This window comes from Salvelinus fontinalis, chromosome 27 (assembly GCF_029448725.1).
Source record: "Salvelinus fontinalis isolate EN_2023a chromosome 27, ASM2944872v1, whole genome shotgun sequence".
NCBI classification, from domain to species: domain Eukaryota; kingdom Metazoa; phylum Chordata; class Actinopteri; order Salmoniformes; family Salmonidae; genus Salvelinus; species Salvelinus fontinalis.
The window spans coordinates 42,203,010-42,225,089 of NC_074691.1; the positions used below are offsets into that span (position 1 = coordinate 42,203,010).

Consider the following 22,080-nt stretch of genomic DNA (forward strand, 5'->3'; position numbering starts at 1 on the left):
TGGGTTTGTAATCCAGGTAAATAGTTGGACATGGGTTTGTAATCCAGGTAAATAGTTGGACATGGGTTTGTAATCCAGGTAAATAGTTGGACAGGCATGAGTTTGTAATCCAGGTAAATAGTTTGACAGGCATGGGTTTGTAATCCAGGTAAATAGTTGGACATGGGTTTGTAATCCAGGTAAATAGTTGGACAGGCATGGGTTTGTAATCCAGGTAAATAGTTGGACAGACATGGGTTTGTAATCCAGGTAAATAGTTGGACAGGCATGGGTTTGTAATCCAGGTAAATAGTTGGACAGGCATGGGTTTGTAATCCAGGTAAATAGTTGGACAGGCATGGGTTTGTAATCCAGGTAAATAGTTGGACATGGGTTTGTAATCCAGGTAAATAGTTGGACGGGCATGGGTTTGTAATCCAGGTAAATAGTTCGACGGGCATGGGTTTGTAATCCAGGTAAATAGTTGGACAGACATGGGTTTGTAATCCAGGTAAATAGTTGGACATGGGTTTGTAATCCAGGTAAATAGTTGGACGGGCATGGGTTTGTAATCCAGGTAAATAGTTGGACATGGGTTTGTAATCCAGGTAAATAGTTGGACGGGCATGGGTTTGTAATCCAGGTAAATAGTTGGACAGGCATGGGTTTGTAAACCAGGTAAATAGTTGGACGGGCATGGGTTTGTAATCCAGGTAAATAGTTGGACGGGCATGGGTTTGTAATCCAGGTAAATAGTTGGACGGGCATGGGTTTGTAATCCAGGTAAATAGTTGGACGGGCATGGGTTTGTAATCCAGGTAAATAGTTGGACATGGGTTTGTAATCCAGGTAAATAGTTGGACATGGGTTTGTAATCCAGGTAAATAGTTGGACGGGCATGGGTTTGTAATCCAGGTAAATAGTTGGACGGGCATGGGTTTGTAATCCAGGTAAATAGTTGGGCGGGCATGGGTTTGTAATCCAGGTAAATAGTTGGACAGGCATGGGTTTGTAATCCAGGTAAATAGTTGGACGGGCATGGGTTTGTAATCCAGGTAAATAGTTGGACGGGCATGGGTTTGTAATCCAGGTAAATAGTTGGACGGGCATGGGTTTGTAATCCAGGTAAATAGTTGGACAGGCATGGGTTTGTAATCCAGGTAAATAGTTGGACAGACATGGGTTTGTAATCCAGGTAAATAGTTGGACATGGGTTTGTAATCCAGGTAAATAGTTGGACAGGCATGGGTTTGTAATCCAGGTAAATAGTTGGACGGGCATGGGTTTGTAATCCAGGTAAATAGTTGGACGGGCATGGGTTTGTAATCCAGGTAAATAGTTGGACAGGCATGGGTTTGTAATCCAGGTAAATAGTTGGACAGGCATGGGTTTGTAATCCAGGTAAATAGTTGGACAGACATGGGTTTGTAATCCAGGTAAATAGTTGGACATGGGTTTGTAATCCAGGTAAATAGTTGGACAGGCATGGGTTTGTAATCCAGGTAAATAGTTGGACAGACATGGGTTTGTAATCCAGGTAAATAGTTGGACGGGCATGGGTTTGTAATCCAGGTAAATAGTTGGACATGGGTTTGTAATCCAGGTAAATAGTTGGACAGACATGGGTTTGTAATCCAGGTAAATAGTTGGACGGGTTTGTAATCCAGGTAAATAGTTGGACAGACATGGGTTTGTAATCCAGGTAAATAGTTGGACGGGCATGGGTTTGTAATCCAGGTAAATAGTTGGACGGGCATGGGTTTGTAATCCAGGTAAATAGTTGGACAGGCATGGGTTTGTAATCCAAGTAAATAGTTGGACAGGCATGGGTTTTGTAATCCAGGTAAATAGTTGGACAGGCATGGGTTTTTAATCCAGGTAAATAGTTGGACAGGCATGGGTTTGTAATCCAGGTAAATAGCTGGACAGGCATGGGTTTGTAATCCAGGTAAATAGTTGGACATGGGTTTGTAATCCAGGTAAATAGTTGGACGGGCATGGGTTTGTAATCCAGGTAAATAGTTGGACGGGCATGGGTTTGTAATCCAGGTAAATAGTTGGACATGGGTTTGTAATCCAGGTAAATAGTTGGACATGGGTTTGTAATCCAGGTAAATATTTGGACAGACATGGGTTTGTAATCCAGGTAAATAGTTGGACATGGGTTTGTAATCCAGGTAAATAGTTGGACGGGCATGGGTTTGTAATCCAGGTAAATAGTTGGACAGGCATGGGTTTGTAATCCAGGTAAATAGTTGGACGGGCATGGGTTTGTAATCCAGGTAAATAGTTGGACGGGCAGTGGTTTGTAATCCAGGTAAATAGTTTTGCGGGCATGGGATTGTAATCCAGGTAAATAGTTGGACAGGCATGGGTTTGTAATCCAGGTAAATAGTTGGACGGGCATGGGTTTGTAATCCAGGTAAATAGTTGGACGGGCATGGGTTTGTAATCCAGGTAAATAGTTGGACGGGCATGGGTTTGTAATCCAGGTAAATAGTTGGACAGGCATGGGTTTGTAATCCAGGTAAATAGTTGGACAGACATGGGTTTGTAATCCAGGTAAATAGTTGGACATGGGTTTGTAATCCAGGTAAATAGTTGGACAGGCATGGGTTTGTAATCCAGGTAAATAGTTGGACAGACATGGGTTTGTAATCCAGGTAAATAGTTGGACGGGCATGGGTTTGTAATCCAGGTAAATAGTTGGACATGGGTTTGTAATCCAGGTAAATAGTTGGACAGACATGGGTTTGTAATCCAGGAAAATAGTTGGACATGGGTTTGTAATCCAGGTAAATAGTTGGACAGACATGGGTTTGTAATCCAGGTAAATAGTTGGACGGGCATGGGTTTGTAATCCAGGTAAATAGTTGGACGGGCATGGGTTTGTAATCCAGGTAAATAGTTGGACAGGCATGGGTTTGTAATCCAGGTAAATAGTTGGACATGGGTTTGTAATCCAGGTAAATAGTTGGACGGGCAGTGGTTTGTAATCCAGGTAAATAGTTTTGCGGGCATGGGTTTGTAATCCAGGTAAATAGTTGGACGGGCATGGGTTTGTAATCCAGGTAAATAGTTGGACGGGCATGGATTTGTAATCCAGGTAAATAGTTGGACAGGCATGGGTTTGTAATCCAGGTAAATAGTTGGACAGACATGGGTTTGTAATCCAGGTAAATAGTTGGACATGGGTTTGTAATCCAGGTAAATAGTTGGACAGACATGGGTTTGTAATCCAGGTAAATAGTTGGACATGGGTTTGTAATCCAGGTAAATAGTTGGACAGGCATGGGTTTGTAATCCAGGTAAATAGTTGGACAGACATGGGTTTGTAATCCAGGTAAATAGTTGGACGGGCATGGGTTTGTAATCCAGGTAAATAGTTGGACATGGGTTTGTAATCCAGGTAAATAGTTGGACAGACATGGGTTTGTAATCCAGGAAAATAGTTGGACATGGGTTTGTAATCCAGGTAAATAGTTGGACAGACATGGGTTTGTAATCCAGGTAAATAGTTGGACGGGCATGGGTTTGTAATCCAGGTAAATAGTTGGACGGGCATGGGTTTGTAATCCAGGTAAATAGTTGGACAGGCATGGGTTTGTAATCCAGGTAAATAGTTGGACATGGGTTTGTAATCCAGGTAAATAGTTGGACAGGCATGGGTTTGTAATCCAGGTAAATAGTTGGACATGGGTTTGTAATCCAGGCAAATAGTTGGACATGGGTTTGTAATCCAGGTAAATAGTTGGACAGGCATGGGTTTGTAATCCAGGTAAATAGTTGGACATGGGTTTGTAATCCAGGTAAATAGTTGGACATGGGTTTGTAATCCAGGTAAATAGTTGGACAGACATGGGTTTGTAATCCAGGTAAATAGTTGGACAGGCATGGGTTTGTAATCCAGGTAAATAGTTGGACATGGGTTTGTAATCCAGGTAAATAGTTGGACAGGCATGGGTTTGTAATCCAGGTAAATAGTTGGACAGACATGGGTTTGTAATCCAGGTAAATAGTTGGACATGGGTTTGTAATCCAGGTAAATAGTTGGACAGACATGGGTTTGTAATCCAGGTAAATAGTTGGACGGGCATGGGTTTGTAATCCAGGTAAATAGTTGGACGGGCAATGGTTTGTAATCCAGGTAAATAGTTGGACAGGCATGGGTTTGTAATCCAGGTAAATAGTTGGACATGGGTTTGTAATCCAGGTAAATAGTTGGACAGGCATGGGTTTGTAATCCAGGTAAATAGTTGGACATGGGTTTGTAATCCAGGCAAAAAGTTGGAAATGGGTTTGTAATTCAGGTAAATAGTTGGACAGGCATGGGTTTGTAATCCAGGTAAATAGTTGGACATGGGTTTGTAATCCAGGTAAATAGTTGGACATGGGTTTGTAATCCAGGTAAATAGTTGGACAGGCATGAGTTTGTAATCCAGGTAAATAGTTGGACAGGCATGGGTTTGTAATCCAGGTAAATAGTTGGACATGGGTTTGTAATCCAGGTAAATAGTTGGACAGGCATGGGTTTGTAATCCAGGTAAATAGTTGGACAGACATGGGTTTGTAATCCAGGTAAATAGTTGGACAGGCATGGGTTTGTAATCCAGGTAAATAGTTGGACAGGCATGGGTTTGTAATCCAGGTAAATAGTTGGACAGGCATGGGTTTGTAATCCAGGTAAATAGTTGGACATGGGTTTGTAATCCAGGTAAATAGTTGGACGGGCATGGGTTTGTAATCCAGGTAAATAGTTTGACGGGCATGGGTTTGTAATCCAGGTAAATAGTTGGACAGACATGGGTTTGTAATCCAGGTAAATAGTTGGACATGGGTTTGTAATCCAGGTAAATAGTTGGACGGGCATGGGTTTGTAATCCAGGTAAATAGTTGGACATGGGTTTGTAATCCAGGTAAATAGTTGGACGGGCATGGGTTTGTAATCCAGGTAAATAGTTGGACAGGCATGGGTTTGTAATCCAGGTAAATAGTTGGACGGGCATGGGTTTGTAATCCAGGTAAATAGTTGGACGTGCATGGGTTTGTAATCCAGGTAAATAGTTGGACGGGCATGGGTTTGTAATCCAGGTAAATAGTTGGACGGGCATGGGTTTGTAATCCAGGTAAATAGTTGGACATGGGTTTGTAATCCAGGTAAATAGTTGGACGGGCATGGGTTTGTAATCCAGGTAAATAGTTGGACGGGCATGGGTTTGTAATCCAGGTAAATAGTTGGACGGGCATGGGTTTGTAATCCAGGTAAATAGTTGGACATGGGTTTGTAATCCAGGTAAATAGTTGGACGGGCATGGGTTTGTAATCCAGGTAAATAGTTGGACGGGCATGGGTTTGTAATCCAGGTAAATAGTTGGACAGGCATGGGTTTGTAATCCAGGTAAATAGTTGGACAGACATGGGTTTGTAATCCAGGTAAATAGTTGGACATGGGTTTGTAATCCAGGTAAATAGTTGGACAGACATGGGTTTGTAATCCAGGTAAATAGTTGGACATGGGTTTGTAATCCAGGTAAATAGTTGGACAGGCATGGGTTTGTAATCCAGGTAAATAGTTGGACAGACATGGGTTTGTAATCCAGGTAAATAGTTGGACGGGCATGGGTTTGTAATCCAGGTAAATAGTTGGACAGGCATGGGTTTGTAATCCAGGTAAATAGTTGGACAGGCATGGGTTTTGTAATCCAGGTAAATAGTTGGACAGGCATGGGTTTGTAATCCAGGTAAATAGTTGGACAGGCATGGGTTTGTAATCCAGGTAAATAGCTGGACAGGCATGGGTTTGTAATCCAGGTAAATAGTTGGACATGGGTTTGTAATCCAGGTAAATAGTTGGACGGGCATGGGTTTGTAATCCAGGTAAATAGTTGGACGGGCATGGGTTTGTAATCCAGGTAAATAGTTGGACATGGGTTTGTAATCCAGGTAAATAGTTGGACATGGGTTTGTAATCCAGGTAAATAGTTGGACAGACATGGGTTTGTAATCCAGGTAAATAGTTGGACAGGCATGGGTTTGTAATCCAGGTAAATAGTTGGACAGGCATGGGTTTGTAATCCAGGTAAATAGTTGGACAGGCATGGGTTTGTAATCCAGGTAAATAGTTGGACATGGGTTTGTAATCCAGGTAAATAGTTGGACATGGGTTTGTAATCCAGGTAAATAGTTGGACAGACATGGGTTTGTAATCCAGGTAAATAGTTGGACAGGCATGGGTTTGTAATCCAGGTAAATAGTTGGACAGGCATGGGTTTGTAATCCAGGTAAATAGTTGGACAGGCATGGGTTTGTAATCCAGGTAAATAGTTGGACATGGGTTTGTAATCCAGGTAAATAGTTGGACGGGCATGGGTTTGTAATCCAGGTAAATAGTTGGACATGGGTTTGTAATCCAGGTAAATAGTTGGACAGACATGGGTTTGTAATCCAGGTAAATAGTTGGACATGGGTTTGTAATCCAGGTAAATAGTTGGACAGGCATGGGTTTGTAATCCAGGTAAATAGTTGGACAGACATGGGTTTGTAATCCAGGTAAATAGTTGGACGGGCATGGGTTTGTAATCCAGGTAAATAGTTGGACATGGGTTTGTAATCCAGGTAAATAGTTGGACAGACATGGGTTTGTAATCCAGGTAAATAGTTGGACATGGGTTTGTAATCCAGGTAAATAGTTGGACAGACATGGGTTTGTAATCCCGGTAAATAGTTGGACGGGCATGGGTTTGTAATCCAGGTAAATAGTTGGACAGGCATGGGTTTGTAATCCAGGTAAATAGTTGGACAGGCATGGGTTTGTAATCCAGGTAAATAGTTGGACATGGGTTTGTAATCCAGGTAAATAGTTGGACAGGCAAGGGTTTGTAATCCAGGTAAATAGTTGGACATGGGTTTGTAATCCAGGCAAATAGTTGGACATGGGTTTGTAATCCAGGTAAATAGTTGGACAGGCATGGGTTTGTAATCCAGGTAAATAGTTGGACAGACATGGGTTTGTAATCCAGGTAAATAGTTGGACGGGCATGGGTTTGTAATCCAGGTAAATAGTTGGACATGGGTTTGTAATCCAGGTAAATAGTTGGACAGACATGGGTTTGTAATCCAGGTAAATAGTTGGACATGGGTTTGTAATCCAGGTAAATAGTTGGACAGACTTGGGTTTGTAATCCAGGTAAATAGTTGGACGGGCATGGGTTTGTAATCCAGGTAAATAGTTGGACGGGCATGGGTTTGTAATCCAGGTAAATAGTTGGACAGGCATGGGTTTATAATCCAGGTAAATAGTTGGACATGGGTTTGTAATCCAGGTAAATAGTTGGACAGGCATGGGTTTGTAATCCAGGTAAATAGTTGGACATGGGTTTGTAATCCAGGCAAATAGTTGGACATGGGTTTGTAATCCAGGTAAATAGTTGGACAGGCATGGGTTTGTAATCCAGGTAAATAGTTGGACATGGGTTTGTAATCCAGGTAAATAGTTGGACATGGGTTTGTAATCCAGGTAAATAGTTGGACAGGCATGAGTTTGTAATCCAGGTAAATAGTTGGACAGGCATGGGTTTGTAATCCAGGTAAATAGTTGGACATGGGTTTGTAATCCAGGTAAATAGTTGGACAGGCATGGGTTTGTAATCCAGGTAAATAGTTGGACAGACATGGGTTTGTAATCCAGGTAAATAGTTGGACATGGGTTTGTAATCCAGGTAAATAGTTGGACAGACATGGGTTTGTAATCCAGGTAAATAGTTGGACGGGCATGGGTTTGTAATCCAGGTAAATAGTTGGACGGGCAAGGGTTTGTAATCCAGGTAAATAGTTGGACAGGCATGGGTTTGTAATCCAGGTAAATAGTTGGACATGGGTTTGTAATCCAGGCAAAAAGTTGGAAATGGGTTTGTAATTCAGGTAAATAGTTGGACAGGCATGGGTTTGTAATCCAGGTAAATAGTTGGACATGGGTTTGTAATCCAGGTAAATAGTTGGACATGGGTTTGTAATCCAGGTAAATAGTTGGACAGGCATGAGTTTGTAATCCAGGTAAATAGTTTGACAGGCATGGGTTTGTAATCCAGGTAAATAGTTGGACATGGGTTTGTAATCCAGGTAAATAGTTGGACAGGCATGGGTTTGTAATCCAGGTAAATAGTTGGACAGACATGGGTTTGTAATCCCGGTAAATAGTTGGACAGGCATGGGTTTGTAATCCAGGTAAATAGTTGGACAGGCATGGGTTTGTAATCCAGGTAAATAGTTGGACAGGCATGGGTTTGTAATCCAGGTAAATAGTTGGACATGGGTTTGTAATCCAGGTAAATAGTTGGACGGGCATGGGTTTGTAATCCAGGTAAATAGTTCGACGGGCATGGGTTTGTAATCCAGGTAAATAGTTGGACAGACATGGGTTTGTAATCCAGGTAAATAGTTGGACATGGGTTTGTAATCCAGGTAAATAGTTGGACGGGCATGGGTTTGTAATCCAGGTAAATAGTTGGACATGGGTTTGTAATCCAGGTAAATAGTTGGACGGGCATGGGTTTGTAATCCAGGTAAATAGTTGGACAGGCATGGGTTTGTAAACCAGGTAAATAGTTGGACGGGCATGGGTTTGTAATCCAGGTAAATAGTTGGACGGGCATGGGTTTGTAATCCAGGTAAATAGTTGGACGGGCATGGGTTTGTAATCCAGGTAAATAGTTGGACGGGCATGGGTTTGTAATCCAGGTAAATAGTTGGACATGGGTTTGTAATCCAGGTAAATAGTTGGACATGGGTTTGTAATCCAGGTAAATAGTTGGACGGGCATGGGTTTGTAATCCAGGTAAATAGTTGGACGGGCATGGGTTTGTAATCCAGGTAAATAGTTGGGCGGGCATGGGTTTGTAATCCAGGTAAATAGTTGGACAGGCATGGGTTTGTAATCCAGGTAAATAGTTGGACGGGCATGGGTTTGTAATCCAGGTAAATAGTTGGACGGGCATGGGTTTGTAATCCAGGTAAATAGTTGGACGGGCATGGGTTTGTAATCCAGGTAAATAGTTGGACAGGCATGGGTTTGTAATCCAGGTAAATAGTTGGACAGACATGGGTTTGTAATCCAGGTAAATAGTTGGACATGGGTTTGTAATCCAGGTAAATAGTTGGACAGGCATGGGTTTGTAATCCAGGTAAATAGTTGGACGGGCATGGGTTTGTAATCCAGGTAAATAGTTGGACGGGCATGGGTTTGTAATCCAGGTAAATAGTTGGACAGGCATGGGTTTGTAATCCAGGTAAATAGTTGGACAGGCATGGGTTTGTAATCCAGGTAAATAGTTGGACAGACATGGGTTTGTAATCCAGGTAAATAGTTGGACATGGGTTTGTAATCCAGGTAAATAGTTGGACAGGCATGGGTTTGTAATCCAGGTAAATAGTTGGACAGACATGGGTTTGTAATCCAGGTAAATAGTTGGACGGGCATGGGTTTGTAATCCAGGTAAATAGTTGGACATGGGTTTGTAATCCAGGTAAATAGTTGGACAGACATGGGTTTGTAATCCAGGTAAATAGTTGGACATGGGTTTGTAATCCAGGTAAATAGTTGGACAGACATGGGTTTGTAATCCAGGTAAATAGTTGGACGGGCATGGGTTTGTAATCCAGGTAAATAGTTGGACGGGCATGGGTTTGTAATCCAGGTAAATAGTTGGACAGGCATGGGTTTGTAATCCAGGTAAATAGTTGGACAGGCATGGGTTTTGTAATCCAGGTAAATAGTTGGACAGGCATGGGTTTGTAATCCAGGTAAATAGTTGGACAGGCATGGGTTTGTAATCCAGGTAAATAGCTGGACAGGCATGGGTTTGTAATCCAGGTAAATAGTTGGACATGGGTTTGTAATCCAGGTAAATAGTTGGATGGGTTTGTAATCCAGGTAAATAGTTGGACGGGCATGGGTTTGTAATCCAGGTAAATAGTTGGACATGGGTTTGTAATCCAGGTAAATAGTTGGACATGGGTTTGTAATCCAGGTAAATATTTGGACAGACATGGGTTTGTAATCCAGGTAAATAGTTGGACATGGGTTTGTAATCCAGGTAAATAGTTGGACGGGCATGGGTTTGTAATCCAGGTAAATAGTTGGACAGGCATGGGTTTGTAATCCAGGTAAATAGTTGGACGGGCATGGGTTTGTAATCCAGGTAAATAGTTGGACGGGCAGTGGTTTGTAATCCAGGTAAATAGTTTTGCGGGCATGGGTTTGTAATCCAGGTAAATAGTTGGACAGGCATGGGTTTGTAATCCAGGTAAATAGTTGGACGGGCATGGGTTTGTAATCCAGGTAAATAGTTGGACGGGCATGGGTTTGTAATCCAGGTAAATAGTTGGACGGGCATGGGTTTGTAATCCAGGTAAATAGTTGGACAGGCATGGGTTTGTAATCCAGGTAAATAGTTGGACAGACATGGGTTTGTAATCCAGGTAAATAGTTGGACATGGGTTTGTAATCCAGGTAAATAGTTGGACAGGCATGGGTTTGTAATCCAGGTAAATAGTTGGACAGACATGGGTTTGTAATCCAGGTAAATAGTTGGACGGGCATGGGTTTGTAATCCAGGTAAATAGTTGGACAGGCATGGGTTTGTAATCCAGGTAAATAGTTGGACAGACATGGGTTTGTAATCCAGGTAAATAGTTGGACATGGGTTTGTAATCCAGGTAAATAGTTGGACAGACATGGGTTTGTAATCCAGGAAAATAGTTGGACATGGGTTTGTAATCCAGGTAAATAGTTGGACAGACATGGGTTTGTAATCCAGGTAAATAGTTGGACGGGCATGGGTTTGTAATCCAGGTAAATAGTTGGACGGGCATGGGTTTGTAATCCAGGTAAATAGTTGGACGGGCATGGGTTTGTAATCCAGGTAAATAGTTGGACAGGCATGGGTTTGTAATCCAGGTAAATAGTTGGACATGGGTTTGTAATCCAGGTAAATAGTTGGACAGGCATGGGTTTGTAATCCAGGTAAATAGTTGGACATGGGTTTGTAATCCAGGCAAATAGTTGGACATGGGTTTGTAATCCAGGTAAATAGTTGGACAGGCATGGGTTTGTAATCCAGGTAAATAGTTGGACATGGGTTTGTAATCCAGGTAAATAGTTGGACATGGGTTTGTAATCCAGGTAAATAGTTGGACAGGCATGAGTTTGTAATCCAGGTAAATAGTTGGACAGGCATGGGTTTGTAATCCAGGTAAATAGTTGGACATGGGTTTGTAATCCAGGTAAATAGTTGGACAGGCATGGGTTTGTAATCCAGGTAAATAGTTGGACAGACATGGGTTTGTAATCCAGGTAAATAGTTGGACATGGGTTTGTAATCCAGGTAAATAGTTGGACAGACATGGGTTTGTAATCCAGGTAAATAGTTGGACGGGCATGGGTTTGTAATCCAGGTAAATAGTTGGACGGGCAAGGGTTTGTAATCCAGGTAAATAGTTGGACAGGCATGGGTTTGTAATCCAGGTAAATAGTTGGACATGGGTTTGTAATCCAGGTAAATAGTTGGACAGGCATGGGTTTGTAATCCAGGTAAATAGTTGGACATGGGTTTGTAATCCAGGCAAAAAGTTGGAAATGGGTTTGTAATTCAGGTAAATAGTTGGACAGGCATGGGTTTGTAATCCAGGTAAATAGTTGGACATGGGTTTGTAATCCAGGTAAATAGTTGGACATGGGTTTGTAATCCAGGTAAATAGTTGGACAGGCATGAGTTTGTAATCCAGGTAAATAGTTGGACAGGCATGGGTTTGTAATCCAGGTAAATAGTTGGACATGGGTTTGTAATCCAGGTAAATAGTTGGACAGGCATGGGTTTGTAATCCAGGTAAATAGTTGGACAGACATGGGTTTGTAATCCAGGTAAATAGTTGGACAGGCATGGGTTTGTAATCCAGGTAAATAGTTGGACAGGCATGGGTTTGTAATCCAGGTAAATAGTTGGACAGGCATGGGTTTGTAATCCAGGTAAATAGTTGGACATGGGTTTGTAATCCAGGTAAATAGTTGGACGGGCATGGGTTTGTAATCCAGGTAAATAGTTGGACATGGGTTTGTAATCCAGGTAAATAGTTGGACAGACATGGGTTTGTAATCCAGGTAAATAGTTGGACAGACATGGGTTTGAAATCCAGGTAAATAGTTGGACAGGCATGGGTTTGTAATCCAGGTAAATAGTTGGACAGACATGGGTTTGTAATCCAGGTAAATAGTTGGACATGGGTTTGTAATCCAGGTAAATAGTTGGACAGACATGGGTTTGTAATCCAGGTAAATAGTTGGACATGGGTTTGTAATCCAGGTAAATAGTTGGACAGACATGGGTTTGTAATCCAGGTAAATAGTTGGACGGGCATGGGTTTGTAATCCAGGTAAATAGTTGGACGGGCATGGGTTTGTAATCCAGGTAAATAGTTGTACAGGCATGGGTTTGTAATCCAGGTAAATTGTTGGACATGGGTTTGTAATCCAGGTAAATAGTTGGACGGGCATGGGTTTGTAATCCAGGTAAATAGTTGGACATGGGTTTGTAATCCAGGTAAATAGTTGGACAGACATGGGTTTGTAATCCAGGTAAATAGTTGGACAGACATGGGTTTGAAATCCAGGTAAATAGTTGGACAGGCATGGGTTTGTAATCCAGGTAAATAGTTGGACAGACATGGGTTTGTAATCCAGGTAAATAGTTGGACATGGGTTTGTAATCCAGGTAAATAGTTGGACAGACATGGGTTTGTAATCCAGGTAAATAGTTGGACATGGGTTTGTAATCCAGGTAAATAGTTGGACAGACATGGGTTTGTAATCCAGGTAAATAGTTGGACGGGCATGGGTTTGTAATCCAGGTAAATAGTTGGACGGGCATGGGTTTGTAATCCAGGTAAATAGTTGTACAGGCATGGGTTTGTAATCCAGGTAAATTGTTGGACATGGGTTTGTAATCCAGGTAAATAGTTGGACGGGCATGGGTTTGTAATCCAGGTAAATAGTTCGACGGGCATGGGTTTGTAATCCAGGTAAATAGTTGGACAGACATGGGTTTGTAATCCAGGTAAATAGTTGGACAGGCATGGGTTTGTAATCCAGGTAAATAGTTGGACATGGGTTTGTAATCCAGGTAAATAGTTGGACAGGCATGGGTTTGTAATCCAGGTAAATAGTTGGACATGGGTTTGTAATCCAGGTAAATAGTTGGACATGGGTTTGTAATCCAGGTAAATAGTTGGACAGGCATGAGTTTGTAATCCAGGTAAATAGTTGGACAGGCATGGGTTTGTAATCCAGGTAAATAGTTGGACATGGGTTTGTAATCCACGTAAATAGTTGGACAGGCATGGGTTTGTAATCCAGGTAAATAGTTGGACAGACATGGGTTTGTAATCCAGGTAAATAGTTGGACATGGGTTTGTAATCCAGGTAAATAGTTGGACAGACATGGGTTTGTAATCCAGGTAAATAGTTGGACGGGCATGGGTTTGTAATCCAGGTAAATAGTTGGACGGGCAAGGGTTTGTAATCCAGGTAAATAGTTGGACAGGCATGGGTTTGTAATCCAGGTAAATAGTTGGACATGGGTTTGTAATCCAGGTAAATAGTTGGACAGGCATGGGTTTGTAATCCAGGTAAATAGTTGGACATGGGTTTGTAATCCAGGCAAAAAGTTGGAAATGGGTTTGTAATTCAGGTAAATAGTTGGACAGGCATGGGTTTGTAATCCAGGTAAATAGTTGGACATGGGTTTGTAATCCAGGTAAATAGTTGGACATGGGTTTGTAATCCAGGTAAATAGTTGGACAGGCATGAGTTTGTAATCCAGGTAAATAGTTGGACAGGCATGGGTTTGTAATCCAGGTAAATAGTTGGACATGGGTTTGTAATCCAGGTAAATAGTTGGACAGGCATGGGTTTGTAATCCAGGTAAATAGTTGGACAGACATGGGTTTGTAATCCAGGTAAATAGTTGGACAGGCATGGGTTTGTAATCCAGGTAAATAGTTGGACAGGCATGGGTTTGTAATCCAGGTAAATAGTTGGACAGGCATGGGTTTGTAATCCAGGTAAATAGTTGGACATGGGTTTGTAATCCAGGTAAATAGTTGGACGGGCATGGGTTTGTAATCCAGGTAAATAGTTGGACATGGGTTTGTAATCCAGGTAAATAGTTGGACAGACATGGGTTTGTAATCCAGGTAAATAGTTGGACAGACATGGGTTTGAAATCCAGGTAAATAGTTGGACAGGCATGGGTTTGTAATCCAGGTAAATAGTTGGACAGACATGGGTTTGTAATCCAGGTAAATAGTTGGACAGACATGGGTTTGTAATCCAGGTAAATAGTTGGACATGGGTTTGTAATCCAGGTAAATAGTTGGACAGACATGGGTTTGTAATCCAGGTAAATAGTTGGACATGGGTTTGTAATCCAGGTAAATAGTTGGACAGACATGGGTTTGTAATCCAGGTAAATAGTTGGACGGGCATGGGTTTGTAATCCAGGTAAATAGTTGGACGGGCATGGGTTTGTAATCCAGGTAAATAGTTGTACAGGCATGGGTTTGTAATCCAGGTAAATTGTTGGACAGACATGGGTTTGTAATCCAGGTAAATAGTTGGACAGACATGGGTTTGTAATCCAGGTAAATAGTTGGACAGGCATGGGTTTGTAATCCAGGTAAATAGTTGGACAGGCATGGGTTTGTAATCCAGGTAAATACCTGTCAGACGTAGACGGCAGGCAGGCTCAGGGTCAAGACAGACAAAAGGTTGTAACCGGCGAGACTAGAACAAAAAACAGACATAGGAAAACCGCTGGCAAGACTTGACGGGACAAGATGAACTGGCAACAGACAAACAGAAAACGCAGGTATAAATACACAGGGGATAATGGGGAAGATGGGAGACACCTGGTGGAGGGGGGTGGAGACCAGCACAAGACAGGTGAAACAGATCAGGGTGTGTCACACTGGTCTCAGAGTAGAATCCCCAGTATGTCCTCCACGCCTCTCTACTCATAGTGTCAGGGTTCCTCTGTAGGAGAAGGATCTCCATAGTAACAGAGCTCCTTTGTGTCTCAGAGACCGTCTCTCTCTGTCTCTCTGTCTGTCTGTCTGTCTGTCTGTCTGTCTCTGTCTCTGTCTCTGTCTCTGTCTCTGTCTGCCTGCCTGTCTGTCTGTCTGTCTGTCTCATATCTGCCATACTTACTGAGGTAGACCTGTCTCATATCTGATATACTTACTGGGGTAGACCTGCCTCATATCTGATATACTTACTGAGGTAGACCTGTCCCATATCTACTATACTTACTGAGGTAGACCTGTCCCATATCTACTATACTTACTGAGGTATACCTGTCCCATATCTACTATACTTACTGAGGTAGACCTGTCCCATATCTACTATACTTACTGAGGTAGACCTGTCCCATATCTACTATACTTACTGAGGTATACCTGTCCCATATCTACTATACTTACTGAGGTAGACCTGTCCCATATCTACTATACTTACTGAGGTAGACCTGTCCCATATCTACTATACTTACTGAGGTAGACCAGTCCCATATCAGCTATACTTACTGGGGTAGACCTGTCTCATATCTACTATACTTACTGAGGTAGACCTGTCCCATATCTACTATACTTACTGAGGTAGACCTGTCCCATATCTACTATACTTACTGAGGTAGACCTGTCCCATATCTACTATACTTACTGAGGTAGACCTGTCTCATATCTACTATACTTACTGAGGTAGACCTGTCTCATATCTGCTATACTTACTGAGGTAGACCTGTCTCATATCTACTATACTTACTGAGGTAGACCTGTCTCATATCTGCTATACTTACTGAGGTAGACCTGTCCCATATCTGCTATACTTACTGAGGTAGACCTGTCTCATATCTACTATACTTACTGAGGTAGACCTGTCCCATATCTACTATACTTACTGAGGTAGACCTGTCTCATATCTACTATACTTACTGAGGTAGACCTGTCTCATATCTGCTATACTTACTGGGGTAGACCTGTCCCATATCTGCTATACTTACTGAGGTAGACCTGTCCCATATCTGCTATACTTACTGAGGTAGACCTGTCCCATATCTGCTATACTTACTGAGGTAGACCTGTCTCATATCTACTATACTTACTGAGGTAGACCTGTCCCATATCTACTATACTTACTGAGGTAGACCTGTCTCATATCAGCTATACTTACTGAGGTAGACCTGTTTCATATCTGCTATACTTACTGAGGTAGACCTGTCTCATATCAGCTATACTTACTGAGGTAGACCTGTCCCATATCTACTATACTTACTGAGGTAGACCTGTCTCATATCTACTATACTTACTGGGGTAGACCTGTCCCATATCTGCTATACTTACTGAGGTAGACCTGTCTCATATCTACTATACTTACTGAGGTAGACCTATCTCATATCTGCTATACTTACTGAGGTAGACCTGTCTCATATCAGCTATAATTACTGAGGTAGACCTGTCTCATATCTGCCATACTTACTGAGGTAGACCTGTCTCATATCTACTAAACTTACTGAGGTAGACCTGTCCCATATCAGCTATACTTACTGAGGTAGACCTGTCTCATATCTACTATACTTACTGAGGTAGACCTGTCTCATATCTGCTATACTTACTGAGGTAGACCTGTCCCATATCTGCCATACCTATAGACCTGTCTCATATCTACCATACCTATAGACCTGTCCCATATCTGCTATACTTACTGAGGTAGACCTGTCTCATATCTACCATACCTATAGACCTGTCCCATATCTACTATACTTACTGAGGTAGACCTGTCCCATATCTACTATACTTACTGAGGTAGACCTGTCTCATATCTACTATACTTACTGAGGTAGACCTGTCCCATATCTACTATACTTACTGAGGTAGACCTGTCTCATATCTGCTATACTTACTGAGGTAGACCTGTCCCATATCTACTATACTTACTGAGGTAGACCTGTCCCATATCTACTATACTTACTGAGGTAGACCTGTCCCATATCTACTATACTTACTGAGGTAGACCTGTCTCATATCTACAATACTTACTGAGGTAGACCTGTCTCATATTTACTATACTTACTGAGGTAGACCTATCCCATATCTGCCATACCTATAGACCTGTCTCATATCTGCCATACCTATAGACCTGTCTCATCTAGACCTGTCTCATATCTGCCATACCTATAGACCTGTCTCATATCTGCCATACCTATAGACCTGTCTCATATCTGCCATACCTATAGACCTGTCTCATATCTACCATACCTATAGACCTGTCTCATATCTGCCATACCTATAGACCTGTCTCATATCTGCCATACCTATAGACCTGTCTCATATCTACCATACCTATAGACCTGTCTCATATCTACCATACCTATAGACCTGTCTCATATCTGCCATACCTATAGACCTGTCTCATATCTACCATACCTATAGACCTGTCTCATATCTACCATACCTATAGACCTGTCTCATATCTACCATACCTATAGACCTGTCTCATATCTACCATACCTATAGACCTGTCTCATATCTACCATACCTATAGACCTGTCTCATCTAGACCTGTCTTATATCTACCATACCTATAGACCTGTCTCATATCTACCATACCTATAGACCTGTCTCATATCTACCATACCTATAGACCTGTCCCATATCTACTATACTTACTGAGGTAGACCTGTCCCATATCTGCTATACTTACTGAGGTAGACCTGTCTCATATCTGCTATACTTACTGGGGTAGACCTGTCTCATATCAGCTATACTTACTGAGGTAGACCTGTCCCATATCTACTATACTTACTGAGGTAGACCTGTCCCATATCTGCTATACTTACTGAGGTAGACCTGTCCCATATCTACTATACTTACTGAGGTAGACCTGTCTCATATCTGCTATACTTACTGGGGTAGACCTGTCCCATATCTACTATACTTACTGAGGTAGACCTGTCCCATATGTACTATACTTACTGAGGTAGACCTGTCTCATATCTACTATACTTACTGAGGTAGACCTGTCTCATATCTACCATACCTATAGACCTGTCTCATATCTGCCATACCTATAGACCTGTCTCATATCTGCCATACCTATAGACCTGTCTCATCTAGACCTGTCTCATATCTGCCATACCTATAGACCTGTCTCATATCTACCATACCTATAGACCTGTCTCATATCTACCATACCTATAGACCTGTCTCATATCTACCATACCTATAGACCTGTCTCATATCTACCATACCTATAGACCTGTCTCATATCTGACATACCTATAGACCTGTCTCATATCTACCATACCTATAGACCTGTCTCATATCTACCATACCTATAGACCTGTCTCATATCTACCATACCTATAGACCTGTCTCATATCTACCATACCTATAGACCTGTCTCATATCTGACATACCTATAGACCTGTCTCATATCTACCATACCTATAGACCTGTCTCATATCTACCATACCTATAGACCTGTCTCATATCTACCATACCTATAGACCTGTCTCATATCTACCATACCTATAGACCTGTCTCATATCTACCATACCTATAGACCTGTCTCATATCTACCATACCTATAGACCTGTCTCATCTAGACCTGTCTCATATCTGCCATACTTATAGACCTGTCTCATATCTACTATACTTACTGAGGTAGACCTGTCTCATATCTACCATACCTATAGACCTGTCTCATATCTACCATACCTATAGACCTGTCTCATATCTGCCATACCTATAGACCTGTCTCATATCTGCCATACCTATAGACCTGTACCTACTAAGGTACTCACTCAGGGTTACTTGTCTCATATATCTGCGTGTCTATACTCAGTGGTGACTCTCATCAAATGTTAACAAGTAGGGCTCTCTTTCAGATCTGACACTTAAATCACCCTCTCCTCTTATTCTCTCCATCTCCACCCAGCCTCTCCCTCCTCTCCTCTCTCCTCTTATTCTCTCCATCCCCACCCAGCCTCTCCCTCCTCTCCTCTCTCCTCTTATTCTCTCCATCCCCACCCAGCCTCTCCCTCCTCTCCTCTCTCCTCTTATTCTCTCCATCCCCACCCAGCCTCTCCCTCCTCTCCTCTCTCCTCTTATTCTCTCCATCTCCACCCAGCCTCTCCCTCCTCTCCTCTCTCCTCTTATTCTCTCCATCCTCACCCAGCCTCTCCCTCCTCTCCTCTTATTCTCTCCATCCCCACCCAGCCTCTCCCTCCTCTCCTCTCTCCTCTCTTATTCTCTCCATCCCCACCCAGCCTCTCCCTCCTCTCCTCTCTCCTCTCTTATTCTCTCCATCCCCACCCAGCCTCTCCCTCCTCTCCCCTCTCCTCTTATTCTCTCCATCCCCACCCAGCCTCTCCCTCCTCTCCTCTCTCCTCTTATTCTATCCATCCTCACCCAGCCTCTCCCTCCTCTCCTCTTATTCTCTCCATCCCCACCCAGCCTCTCCCTCCTCTCCTCTCTCCTCTCTTATTCTCTCCATCCCCACCCAGCCTCTCCCTCCTCTCCTCTCTCCTCTCTTATTCTCTCCATCTCCACCCAGCCTCTCCCTCCTCTCCTCTCTCCTCTCTTATTCTCTCCATCCCCACCCAGCCTCTCCCTCGTCTCCCTCCTCTCCTCTCTCCTCTTATTCTCTCCATCCCCACCCAGCCTCTCCCTCATCTCCTATCTTATTCTCTCCATCCCCACCCAGCCTCTCCCTCCTCTCCCTCCTCTCCTCTCTCCTCTTATTCTCTCCATCCCCACCCAGCCTCTCCCTCCTCTCCCTCCTCTCCTCTCTCCTCTTATTCTCTCCATCCCCACCCAGCCTCTCCCTCCTCTCCTCTCTCCTCTTATTCTCTCCATCCCCACCCAGCCTCTCCCTCCTCTCCTCTCTCCTCTTATTCTCTCCATCTCCACCCAGCCTCTCCCTCCTCTCCTCTCTCCTCTTATTCTCTCCATCCCCACCCAGCCTCTCCCTCCTCTCCTCTCTCCTCTTATTCTCTCCATCCCCACCCAGCCTCACAGTCAGTTCTGTGGGAGATCAACCTAGCGCTAGTATCTCCTCTCTCAGACCCTCTCGTTGTTGTTGTTGTACAGGACATCGTCAGAAGCTAGAGGAGTCTCCTAAAACAGGGCTGTTCTCAGACCGTCTCAGTGAGCTGGAGAGGATCAGACAGACAACCATGAGGGTTGCCGTGCCGACGCAGTCCCAACAACAGCCGCTCAACGCTGGACACAACTCATTCAACCAGCAAGGACAGACACAGATACCAGGTGAATTTAAATACAGGCCCCCCTAACCCTTATTAACACAGATACCAGGTGCATTTAAATACAGGCCCCCCTAACCCTTATTAACACAGATACCAGGTGAATTTAAATACAGGCCCCCCTAACCCTTATTAACACAGATACCAGGTGAATTTAAATACAGTCCCCCCTAACCCTTATTAACACAGATACCAGGTGAATTTAAATACAGGCCCCCCTAACCCTTATTAACACAGATACCAGGTGAGATTTAAATACAGGCCCCCCTAACCCTTATTAACACAGATACCAGGTGAATTTAAATACAGGCCCCCCTAACCCTTATTAACACAGATACCAGGTGAATTTAAATACAGGCCCCCCTAACCCTTATTAACACAGATACCAGGTGAATTTAAATACAGTCCCCCCTAACCATTATTAACACAGATACCAGGTGAATTTAAATACAGGCCCCCCTAACCCTTATTAACACAGATACCAGGTGAATTTAAATAAAGGCCCCCTAACCCTTATTAACACAGATACCAGGTGAGATTTAAATACAGACCCCCTAACCCTTATTAACACAGATACCAGGTGAATTTCAATACAGACCCCCTAACCCTTACTAAGTCACATACCAGGTGAGATTTAAATACAGGCCCCCCCTAACCCTTACTAACACAGATACCAGGTGAATTTAAATACAGGCCCCCCTAACCCTTATTAACACAGATACCAGGTGAATTTAAATACAGTCCCCCCTAACCCTTATTAAGTCAGATACCAGGTGAATTTAAATACAGTCCCCCCTAACCCTTATTAAGTCACATACCAGGTGAGATTTAAATACAGGCCCCCCTAACCCTTACTAAAACAGATACCAAATGTGACCATAATCTCTAACCCCCGACACACATAGACACAGATACCAGATGAGACCCATAACTCTACCCCTCCACCTATAATCTACATGTATAACCAACTGAGAGCAGCGTGAAACAGGGTTCACTAACATCAGCTGTAATGTCACACCTCAACATACGGAGGTCACGCTACAGGACAGTCAGTTATATTGTCTGGCAGAGCAGCTAGATGGTTACAACACCTGTCCCTACCTGTCCCTATTCCTGACATCTCTCCCCTGTCCTTTACCTGTCCCTGTTCCTGACATCTCCTACCTGTCCTTTACCTGTCCCTATTCCTGACATCTCTCACCTGTCCTTTACCTGTCCCTATTCCTGACATATCTCACCTGTCCTTTACCTGTCCCTATTCCTGACATCTCTCCCCTGTCCTTTACCTGTCCCTATTCCTGACATCTCTCACCTGTCCTTTACCTGTCCCTATTCCTGACATCTCCCATCTGTCCTTTACCTGTCCCTATTCCTGACATCTTTCCCCTGTCCTTTACCTGTCCCTATTCCTGACATCTCTCACCTGTCCTTTTCCTGTCCCTATTCCTGACATCTCCCACCTGTCCTTTACCTGTCCCTATTCTTGACATATGTCACCTGTCCTTTACCTGTCCCTATTCCTGACATCTTCCACCTGTCCTTTACCTGTCCCTGTTCCCGACATCTCTCACCTGTCCTTTACCTGTCCCTATTCCTGACATCTCTCATCTGTCCTTAACCTGTCCCTATTCCTGACATCTCCCACCTGTCCTTTACCTGTCCCTATTCTTGACATATGACACCTGTCCTTTACCTGTCCCTATTCCTGACATCTTCTACCTGTCCTTTACCT

At 43.0% G+C, this 22,080-nt stretch overlaps 1 protein-coding gene across 6 annotated transcripts in view; it reads left to right on the forward strand.

Moving 5' to 3' along the window:
* The window catches only part of LOC129825591 (runt-related transcription factor 2-like), a 237,786-nt gene that overhangs the window by 189,787 nt on the left and 25,919 nt on the right, over positions 1-22,080 (forward strand). For all 6 annotated transcript variants that reach the window (XM_055885793.1, XM_055885792.1, XM_055885795.1 and 3 more), the window contains one exon: positions 20,176-20,352. In XM_055885793.1, the coding sequence (XP_055741768.1) occupies positions 20,176-20,352 (177 nt within the window). The remainder of the gene's footprint in view (positions 1-20,175; positions 20,353-22,080) is intronic.